Source organism: Aphis gossypii, chromosome 2 (assembly GCF_020184175.1).
Source record: "Aphis gossypii isolate Hap1 chromosome 2, ASM2018417v2, whole genome shotgun sequence".
Classification (NCBI taxonomy): domain Eukaryota; kingdom Metazoa; phylum Arthropoda; class Insecta; order Hemiptera; family Aphididae; genus Aphis; species Aphis gossypii.
Window position 1 is genome coordinate 51,137,330 of NC_065531.1, and position 11,535 is coordinate 51,148,864.

The 11,535-nt window shown below is 26.6% G+C and overlaps 1 protein-coding gene and 1 long non-coding RNA gene across 2 annotated transcripts; one reads left to right on the forward strand and one right to left on the reverse strand.

The window, feature by feature from the left end:
* Window positions 1–1,763: 1,763 nt before the first annotated feature.
* On the forward strand, window positions 1,764–3,775 carry LOC126550116 (uncharacterized). The gene is made up of 3 exons (XR_007604164.1): window positions 1,764–1,900; window positions 2,584–2,832; window positions 3,088–3,775. It is a non-coding gene; the product is annotated as an uncharacterized LOC126550116 (long non-coding RNA).
* Window positions 3,776–4,336: 561 nt separating this feature from the next.
* Window positions 4,337–9,443, reverse strand: LOC114125579 (paraplegin). Its single transcript, XM_027989298.2, has 11 exons — window positions 9,198–9,443; window positions 8,843–9,046; window positions 8,627–8,764; window positions 8,274–8,510; window positions 6,908–7,224; window positions 6,613–6,829; window positions 6,349–6,508; window positions 5,963–6,273; window positions 5,668–5,787; window positions 5,409–5,594; window positions 4,337–4,576 (listed from the first exon to the last, which is right to left on the reverse strand). Exons 1-11 carry the CDS (start codon window positions 9,351–9,353, stop codon window positions 4,424–4,426), a joined length of 2,199 nt encoding a protein of 732 aa, XP_027845099.1. The 5' UTR covers window positions 9,354–9,443; the 3' UTR covers window positions 4,337–4,423.
* Between the last annotated feature and the right edge of the window lie 2,092 nt (window positions 9,444–11,535).

An 11,535-nucleotide genomic window follows, 5' to 3' on the forward strand; every position in this document is an offset into this window, starting at 1 on the left:
ACAGAGTCAAAATATTTTGAACAATTTGAAAATGTTATCATGTATAGAAAATGCTACTGTATAAACTACTTAAATAAACATTCGATGAAAATGTCAAATATACCTACGGTTATATTTATTGTTTTAAAACTACAACAAGATATCGGACATTATTCTAGAAGAAATAATTATTTTATCTAATATCTTATAAGTTAAAACTTCAAATGTTCTTAAAAAATTAATGACTTTTGGCCAGCTTTTTTTTATTGATGAAAAAACTAATGAGGTTACCAATTGTAATATTTAAGTTATTTTAAAACTAAAAAAAATCTGTTTTATATTCGTCTTTCGACTCTATCTTAGATTCGGTTCTAGATTCCAACTCTGCCGACTCAACTGCATTGTCGACTCTATATAGGCTTTAACTCAGGGGTCTTCAACCTTTTTTTGCAGTGGTCCACGTATTATTTTTCAAAAATCTTGCGGGCCACATTCGTAGTAAAAACATGTATATTATACAAAAGTTCAGTTTTAGTTAATCAATTTTTTTGAAATAGAAAATATACATGCTAAATTTAAAATATGATCGCGTGCCGCAAGGCCGTAGCCAGGAGGGGTTTAGGGTTCAAACCCCTCCCGAAATTTTTTTTGAAATAAATAGACTGCAGAATAGTTAGAATTTCATATTTTATTACATAATATAACATACTTATACATAAACCCCCCCCCTCTGAATATTTTTCTGGCTACGGCCTTGGCGGGCCGCATATTATGATAGGGCGGGCCGCGGGTTGAAGACCCCTGCTCTAACTGGCAACTACGTTGGCACTTAGGCAGGGTCGTATACTAAGACTACGAATTGGTTCCCGAATTGTCTATGGGTAACATACGAGTTGGTTCCCGTGTTGTCTACAGGACGTAACATACGAATTGGTTCCCGCAAGCTTTCACAATAATTAACCTTGTTAAATTTACTTTTTAAATTATTATGATACATTCAACCAGCAACAATTTCCTTTCCATTTATTCAGACTTAGGACTGTCTAGAATTTAAATAAGTTCGGATAGTTCAAACACTATATTATAGAATACTATAGGTATGATTAAAAATGTTGCCCAGTATAATATATTACTAAATGCATAATATACGCTACATACGTATTTGTCAATAATAATAATTGTGGTTATAATAAATAAATAATAATAATGTAATAATAAGTCAAAATAGGTAAATAATAATAGAAAAAAATTAGAGTGGTATGAATTTACAACACATATTTTTAACGAATTGTAGGTTCGAAATTTGGCATTCTCTCAATTTTTCAATATTTTCAGCTAATAATAATAAATAAATAATAATAAATTCAGCCTATAATAAAATATTATAAGATTATCGATTGTACATAATATACGTATCTAGTATCAGTGAGTTGTAGACTGATAAACCGGTAAGTTGTTTTATTCGGGAACCAATTCGAACAGTTGTATACTGGAAAGTTTTTTTTTCGGGAACCACTTCGTACACAATTAATTGACCCGGGAACCAATTCCACGTTTACCCTTCTGTACACAACCGGAAAAACTTCATTAGAGGGTCAACAATTTACACTCGGCACGATTTCAAAAATTTGTGTTTCACCAACTACTCTGGGTAGAATCGTTTTTCACGACATGTCGACATTTCTGGTTCATGGAGACATGGACACTAGCATGACGCCACATACCCACATCCCTTCCACATTATTTGTATGTGTGCTCCGATCTCATGCAGCATGTTTAAATTCAATTGAGTGGTTTCATAGTAGATGTGTGAAACAGTAACCCTCATCATTCAAACAATCATAACTCTAAATGTATCAAACTATTAACTAAAATTAATATCTTAAGGGAGCTGCAACAACCATTTATTGTAAAGTAGAATGTAAGTATAATAGTTTATTAATTGTAAATTAATAAATTACATAGGTGCTTTTCAATAATCACTTATTCACGGGCGATTGTAAACTTGGCCCGTGTTTTTTTTAGGTAAAAATAATTTAGATGTAAACTCGGCCCGGATAAAAATGTACATTATATAATTTTCTTTTAATATTTTTGAGACCCATTTAGCATTACTCAGAGGACACCACGAGGAGGCGATTCTCATTATTCTCCAAAAATTATTTTCATTTTCATATTATTCATAGTATGAAATTCGTTTATATAAATGTAAGTGTATATTTGTAAATGTAAAAAATATAAAAATACAAGTGAAAAATTGTAATGTAATAATGTATAAATCTATTTTATTTAAATAAAAAGCCATGCGTGTTTAACGTATTCACTCACCTTAATTTTATATTTTGTAAGTGTTCTTTCTAAGAGTTATTTTTTTTTTTTAATTAAATTATGTCGTGGATATTATACCTATTTTATTGGTAAATATTATCGGGCCGAGATTACAACGGACATTTTTATTAGGTATCTGAAATTTTCGAGTCGAGTTTACATTCTATCTAATTTATTACCTAAAATTTTTGGAGCCGAGTTTACAAAAAAAAAGGTAATCACGATTCGCGGGCCCAATTTACATTTACCCTAATTCACTGATTATCAATGTTCCAGGTAAAATCCAATTATTCCAATCTCTAATAGTGAGTAGTGAGTGACCTATAGGCTATAGCCAATAATGTTTCCTCATCTCTCAATCCAACAGGTATTAAGAAATATTTACCAGTTTTCCGCTCCACATTACCGAACACCTACTACTCACCAGTTACCACTCGATGCATTCATTGCACTCAGCGATACTTCAGCCGACCAAACTTCAGACTCATCGCCTTCATAAATCATAATAATAAGAAGAATAATGTAGTATGTATAAAATTAATCTTGTAAAAATTATGGAAACAAGAATACTATACTGATTTTTTATTGAACTAAAAATCATTCCATTATATACAACTTTGCGGTAAAATGATGTCCAGTCAAAAACCGATTGTTCTGCAATATCGATTCGTTTAATTGTTTTCGAATAAATAATTGAAAAACATTCTTCATCCACTAATAAGAAAAAATGATAATTTTTCCATTTAAACAAGTGGGATTTATCGAAAAAAATAATTTCAGATTATTTGAACACACCTTCCATATTTCTGGAAATCGACGACCACTTTCTGCATCGCCATACAAAGTCGTCGACATAATCACAATTTGTCGATAATGTGATTTTTATTACATTTTAATGTATTTGGCTTTGCGATGAGGCTCCACAATTAAAGTTGCTCAATGACCGCCATGGGCAACGTACCGTTTTCATCGCAGTCAAAATGTTGATTAATTTAATAACGGACCATATATTTAATTAAAAAACAAATTTAAAACAAAAATGTACAATATATTGTATAATATCAGCGATATCATACATTTCATATTTTATCTGATAAAGTTATAAATTGTATAAGGTTATAACTATAATAAAACCTAAATTTTGAATTAATGATCAAGTATAATAAATTGTCATTATTAAATTAGTGGGGGTATAATCACTATAATAATCAATTATTTACCAATACATCATACTACATGAGCGACTATTTGTCATATTTAAACTTTTCAGGTCTCTCGATATACCTAACCTAAATGCAATTTTTTATCTTGTGGCATAGGTACTTGAGAGTTGAGGACTGAGATGGAGTTGCATAGTAAATCGAGAAATAGGTATATACGTTTTTAATTGTGTTTTATACGAAAAAAGTACATAAAATCAATTATACTTTGATGGCATCAATAATAGTAAAATATGAATGTACTATCGAACCACACTTAATTAATTGGAAATATCACATAATTTAAGAATTATAATATACTCTGAATACTTTGATTAGTTAAAACTTAAAAACTACCAATTTCCGCCAATTTTTTTTTTTGCATCATCATTTTTAAAACAACTCAACTTCAACTATAAATTATTTATAAAAAAAAAAAACTTATTTATTTTTTGGTTTCAGTATGAAATACTTACATAAGGAACGATGTTATTAATTTTCAAGCTTCAGCTATATTTTTTATTAATTTCCAACTAAAACAATTTGCATATTTTCGTAATTAGAATAAATTTTGATAATATTATAACAATTATTTTAAACTACTGACATAAATATAAATGTATATTTAAATGGCAAAGACATAATCGATGTTTTTTTCTAAAATTTTTATGGTAGAGGTACTGTATACAACTTTAATACAAGCATGTGGTAAATCGTAAATCACTTGCACACGTTTGTAATTCATTTTTTTCGTTAGTTGTCAGTTGATGTATAGAAATGTTTTTAAATGATACAAAAATATTTATGATTATATTTCAAAATTAAAGTCATGGTTTTTTAAATTAGTTGTTATTATTTTACATAATTACATCTAAACTAACATCAGTTAACAAAACACTTTAAATATAAAACAATCATTAATTTTTTGAAGAATGGGTATTTTTTGTATCAACAGGTGTGTTAAATTCATACACTTCTACAGCACGTTTTTCACCGTTTGGTGGTGGACCAATTAATTTTACCATTTCTTCATAGTTTATTGATTCCTTCCGCAGTAATTCTTCAGCAATCTAAAAATAAAAAAAATTGTAGTACACATTTTAATTATTATTTATTAGAATAATATTATACCTAAAATATAATATTTATGTTTTTGATATAATAGGTAATTATTATAAAATTTAAATGATTTATTTTTTGAATATCATTTTTAAATACAAAATAAAATCTATGAAAGTTTATCACTTTTAAGAGTTATGATGCTTATTGCCTTTTTTTATTTTATAAAATGAAGAATATTTACAATTTATAAATTTTTTAAAAAAATAATAGAATATATATTATGTAAGTTAGTAATAATCAATAAATTTAATATGAATATACATATGGAAGGTAGGTCTATTCGTGTACAAACCAGTGACTTATTCGGGATATTTCAAAGGGAGTTGGGGGCTAAACAATGTAAATCAAAATTTGATATTTTAAAAAATAAATTTTTATAAAAAGATGCAAAAACCTATACTGTTGATAATATGCACAAATCCATAGTGATCTAAAAATTCGAAACTATTATAATATCTGTCTGTATCAAGATAGAAATTACAAGGGTTGTTCTTTGCCTTTCATCATATAAGATTTTAACCATAACATGACCAATACGAGAGAGGATAAAGCCCCCTAAATCTATTTCCCTCGGTATACCAATGGTAGAAACCCTTAAGAATGTCCTTTTTAATGTTAAGACTGTGATTATTATCAAATTTATAGTTTAATTTAGCCAATTATTGAATAACAATGACATTATTAAACAATATCATAATTTATAAAACATATTATATTGTTAAGCATTTTTTTTTTTTTTATGAATATTTAATACTAAAAATGCATGAATATAAGCAGTACCAATTCCAGTTTATTATAGTTTTCTTTAAGTAATTTTTCTGTGTTAAAATAAGCATCTGAAACTAATCGGGAAACTTCAGTTTCCATGAGTGCTGCAAGTTTGTTACTATATGGTCTTATGCTATTCTTTGTATCTTCAGGAAATGACAATAATCCAACTTTATCATTCATTCCATACTGACGTATCTTAAAAATGAAAATTCAATGTATTTTTTTCATATTGATAAATGATAAAATTAATAAAAATTATAAATAATACTTGAGAATTTGCGATTTTTGTAACTTTATCCAAATCGTTTTGAGCTCCAGTTGTAATGCTATTAAATACTATTGATTCAGCTACTCTGCCACCAAGTCCCAAACACATTTTTTCAAATAACTAAACAAAAATGTCTTATAAAAATAAGGTTAAAAAGAAATTATATATATTATAATAGAACAATATATCTATACACCAAATCATATTTTTGAATCAGGTACTTTATACTTATATAGTTCTATAATAAAGTATTAAAACATTTCATATTCTATTTAATTGTATAATTAAAACTTACAGCTTGCTTTGAAAGCAAATATCGTTCAGTGGGTGTATACTGAGCAAATCCCAGAGCTGCATTAGTTCTAGGGACAATTGTAACTTTAAGGAGTGCATCTGTAGTAGGCAACAACCAACCAATTAATGCATGACCAGCTTCGTGGTAAGCAACAATTTTTTTTTCGTCAGGAGAAATTGCATGAGATCGTTTTTCTGTTCCTCCAACCACTCGTTCAACTGCATAGTCTAAATCAGCTTCTAATACAACTTTTTGACTATTTCTAGCAGCATGTAATGCTGCTTCATTACAAACATTAGCTATGTCAGCTCCTAATTTATATTTATAAACAATTTATAAAATATGTTTTATTGTTTTAATAAAATAGATATCATTAATATACTTACCGCTAAATCCAGGAGTTAAATGAGCCATTTTTTGTGAATAATGTTTAGGTTCTTTTTCAAGTTTTATTTTTAAGTGTTGTTCAAAAATTTCTTTACGCTCTTCTAAGGTAGGGAGATCAATTAAAATATGACGATCAAAACGTCCAGGTCTTAAAAGAGCCTAAAATATCCAAACATTATTTTATTACTTATGAATCTATAAACACGGTGAATAATAATTTGTCACAATTATTATAAATTATTTATAATACAAATATTGTAAACCTTATCTAATATATCTGCTCTATTTGTTGAAGCTAACATTAAAACTCCTTCTTTGGATCCAATACCATCCATTTCAACCAACAATTGATTTAATGTTTGTTCTCCTTCATCACCACCACCTTCTGGACCGCTTGAAGATCTTTTACGACCAATAGCATCAATTTCATCAATATAAATTATACACGGAGATCTTTTTCTCCCTTCTTTAAATAAATCCCTATAATTTTTAAACAATCATATAATTCTTTGTAAATAATAAAAACAAACTAGTAGAAATAACTAAAATTTAACTAACCGTACTCTGGCAGCTCCAAGACCACCAATCATTTCAATAAACTCAGAACCATTCATAGATAAAAAAGGTACATTTGATTCGGTTGCAACAGCTTTAGCTAACATTGTTTTACCACAACCAGGTGGTCCTAAAAGTAATGCACCCTTAGGAACTTTTGCACCTAAATTTTTATAATGATCCGGTCTCTTTAAATAATCAACAAATTCCATGACTTCTTGCTTTGCTTCTTTAAGACCAGCAACATCTTTAAAGCGAACTCCTTTACCTTGGCCAATCAATGGGTCAATTAATGTATATTTTGCTCGTTTTATTTGAGACTAAAATAAATTAAATACCTAGTAATTAGTAATTATCGATAACAATTAAAATGTTAATACTAGATGTACAATGTGTTTATTATAATACTGATAATGGTGTAAAGAAGATTTTTCAAAAATGGCGTGGTCTATGAAGTGTACCACAAAAATCTGATAAGTTCAAATGTAATTTTAGTAAAAAATCATCCTAAAATACCCTACACGTAAATACATATTTATTACCATTGTGTATTTGAATTTGTGTTCCACAAATATTGATTTTCTTTTAAGAAAAGTAGTTATTTATGAATGGGTGTAAATAACATAGCAATGTGAAATTCATATTTTCTTGTTATAACTAAAATACAAATAACTAAGGTGGACTTAGTGTCTTTTGCATGTATGTAATAGTTGACCAGGCATATTTAAATTATTTATTTAATATTTAAAAATAATATTATAACTTTGTTGAATATAGCATATTGTATATATATTTTAAACTGAAATTTGTCTGATAATAAACAGGAAAAAAAATTAATTTTTGTACTTTGTGTGTTTTGCGTGAATGGGGACAATAAATTATATAATAATTATTCCATATTTTTACAATAAATGTATATTCTTTTTGTGGTGAGATTGCATGCGCTATTTAAATTATCTTATAATCAGTGGCGTAGCCAGGGGGGGTTTTGGGGGTTGAAACCCCCCCTTGGGCTGTATTTTAATCAAAAATATAATGTTTATAATATAGAAAAACAATCATTTATTCGTGGTAAAATGTATTCTGTTATGCCGTATTCACGTTATCGACTGCACTGGTGATAATAATCATTATCATTCAATTATTTTATTATTTCAATACGGTTGTAGATTTATTTTATTTCATTACTAAAAAAAACCCCCCCCTAAAAAAAAATCCTGGCTACGCCACTGCTTATAATAATGTATAATGATTAATGATATTTTGTTAAATGTTAATCTAGTGAAATAATATTAATAAATAATAATTAATATTTATTTATTTCTCATAAAACACCACCACAATGTATATTCCTGATTTTAATACTTACAAACATATCTAAGCTAATTGGAGACTTTGATGCTCCCTTTGAACGGCCAAAATATGCCAAAGCAAGAAGACCAGTCAAAATTAAAAATAATATCAATTCTGGAGCATTAAGAGAACGGTCATATACTACAGGTACTCCATGACCAGGTTTAATACCCAATTTTGTTTCTGCTTCTCTTAATTTTTGTTCAAATCTTTCTAAATCTGCGATATTCATATGATAAGTTCTTTGATCTATCTGTAAAAATGTTCAAATTATTTCTTATTTAATATAAAATTTAACTACAAAGTACTAAAACCAAAAAAAAAAACTTCATACATTTTTGACAGAAATAAAACTAATTATATATTTACTTTTCGTCCTTTAATAATAGCACCTTCATGTAATCTTACTGTTACAATATCTAAATCAGGGCGAGCAATTATTTCTTCTACTTCACCTTTAGCTAACATTAAATGTACAAACTCATTCCAAGATACATATCGCATATCCTACAACCATTATGAATAAAAAAATGTTTATATTATATCCATTAGGTAAAAAAATTTAAGCATGTTATTTATATTTACTTCAGGATTTGACGCATTAGGTAATAACATACTTATAATATATACTGTGATATATACAGTAAATATCGCCATCATGATTTTAATCATCATTGCATTTCTTGGATCATCGGAGTTTTTACCATCATTTTCATTCTTTTGAGAATGTTTATATCTTAATATAAGTTTATTTATAGCAGATAATTCCTTTTGTACTGCTATATTATACTAAAAATTAATAAAATTAATAGATAAATAATTAATAAGTTATAATTACTGTACAAAGAAATGTATTATAATTTACTTTATGAAAATATTACAATAGTGGAAATTAAAATATTTTAACATGTATTATATGTAAAATAAACGATTTAAATACCTTTTTAGATGTAGCGACTGGTATCTTACGTAAATAGTTACTCATATATCTTGGACATACCAATTCCTTATTCGTTCTAATATAGTTACCTAGTAAGTTTGGCTTAAGTATTCGAAAATTTGATTTCGAAACAATACTTAACAAACTTAAACCCATTTTAAAATTTGAGAAATAAAAATATTTTTATTAAATAATATACATTACAATTTTTAGTGTTTATTATTACACAACAGTTGTTATAAATTTCCTAATCATTCTTTTATTTATTTAATATTCTTATCTATCTCGATGTAGATAATAGTGATATGGACCCCGGCTTTATGATAAATTATCATTGATAACTGACACAGAATAGAAACATAGAATAAAATAAAAAAAAATAGTATTCTATGAACAATCTGAGCCCTGAGGTAGTTAATAATATAATTCAACTTGATTATTCAATTAATGAATTTAAATAATAACAGATATTTTAAAATTAATACATAAGGTATGAAAAATAAATAATAATTAAATTATATATCATTATTCCTTAAAATTAACAAAACATAGAATTTAAAATTGTTAAAACTTGATGAGAAAAAATCTAATAAGGAGTAAATTTTATTAACTATGTTTAGGGTATCAGAAAAAGAAGAATCAGCACCAAATTTTTTAAAAAAAATATGGAATAAGAAAAAATTTTATAACTAGAAAAATATGAAAGAATCGGAATACATAATTGTGCCAATAAATGTGAACAATCAATATTATCATTTAATAAATCATGTATAAATACTTATTTCATCCTCCAATTGTTCTTAGGAACACAACATATTTAGGCCTAGACTAATTGAACACTAAATAATATGATTAACTTCTCTCAGTATAGGTATATCAGTGATAAATGTTTCTCTTTTAAACATTTTAATATAAACAACTTGAATATCATTGAAATAAGTTGATACATTTTATGACTAAATCAATGAGCCACATTCTAAGGAAGGACATACAAGAGACTAGTATAAAGTTTTTGATCTGTACAAATTATTAAAGTTTTGAATATTTCTATTAATGAAACCAAGCAACTCATATAATTTAGGTATTTAATATTGGTTCATTATTAATTAAAAATAAGTAAGAAAATTATCAATTAGACATTTAGACTGTGTTCTTTCATTGATTTTCACAATATTTTATGTATAATAATATTGAATATTACATTATTATTATTACTAGCCTTATCCAAATGATTTGAGCAGCTATAACAGTTATAATATTGTTGTTGCATTCGTATGATATAATATTTACAACTGCAGTATTATACAATTTTAATATGTAATAAAAAAAAAATTACTACAAATCAATTCCAACAATTTACAGTTCATACAATCATACCTAATACACACAATTTGTAAATTATGTATATTTTACAAATAACTTTAATATTAACAATATAATTAAGTTAAGTTGAAAGTTGTAAAAAAGTAACTTTTAATTTTTTAACTAGCTACTGCCCAGATATGCATTTTATAATTACATTAACATTAGGAGAGAGTGAATGGAAGTTATTAGAATGTTGTATTGACCCTTGTTCTAACATATTAACATGACCTGTAACCCATTGAAGTAGGAAGTGAAAGTAAAAGATTAATTTTTATTTTAAAATTGATTTTATTTTATTTTATTTTCATTGAATAACTCAAATGGGCATGTCATAGAATGAGTTATATATGCTTAAAATATATAAGTTTTCATTGTCTATAATCTATATGGTGCAAAGGCAGGTTAGTTACAAACACCCTTTAAAAAATAAGTACAATATTAAAATTTAATTAATTTAAAATAATGTGGATTGTACAATATTATTTTTAGCAAATTTTGTTTAATTATTCTGATAATCTGATAATCTGGTAATGGAATTACTCAATGTTATTATTATTACGCTATGGTTACTCGTAAATAATTATAAATCATTTTCTACAAAATAATGGTACCTACCTAGAGTTTATTTAGTACTAAAATTTAAAAGGAACTTTGGTTGAAATTTCCTGAAATTATACTTATGAAACTAAGCTCTGCTATAGTCTCCTATGGTAGTATGATACTGTATATTTTCCATTTTATTAGATAGTACATCTATTTTTTGTTTAAAAAAATGTTCAGAACAATAAAATTGTTGGCACCTCAAACGAGAATTTTTTAATTACCGTCCGTATTGGATAAACAAAGATAATAAATGCGCATGCGTGGTGTAAAACTATTCTTAATTTAAAAATGGTTTTTACTATTTTTTTTTATATCTGTGCGACTATGCAATGATTGAATGATTTGTAGAATTATCACCAGTATCATAATT

Bases quoted from the DNA above. Each gene is read 5' to 3' on its own strand.
- LOC114125579 (XM_027989298.2), bottom strand. From the start codon at position 9,353: ATGGGTTTAAGTTTGTTAAGTATTGTTTCGAAATCAAATTTTCGAATA. The intron at 7,225-8,273 runs GTAAGTATTAAA...AATTTATTTTAG, and splicing joins CAATTAGCTTAGATATGTTT to TCTCAAATAAAACGAGCAAA. The intron at 5,788-5,962 runs GTAAGTTTTAAT...ATTTTTGTTTAG, and splicing joins ATTTGCTTTCAAAGCAAGCT to TTATTTGAAAAAATGTGTTT.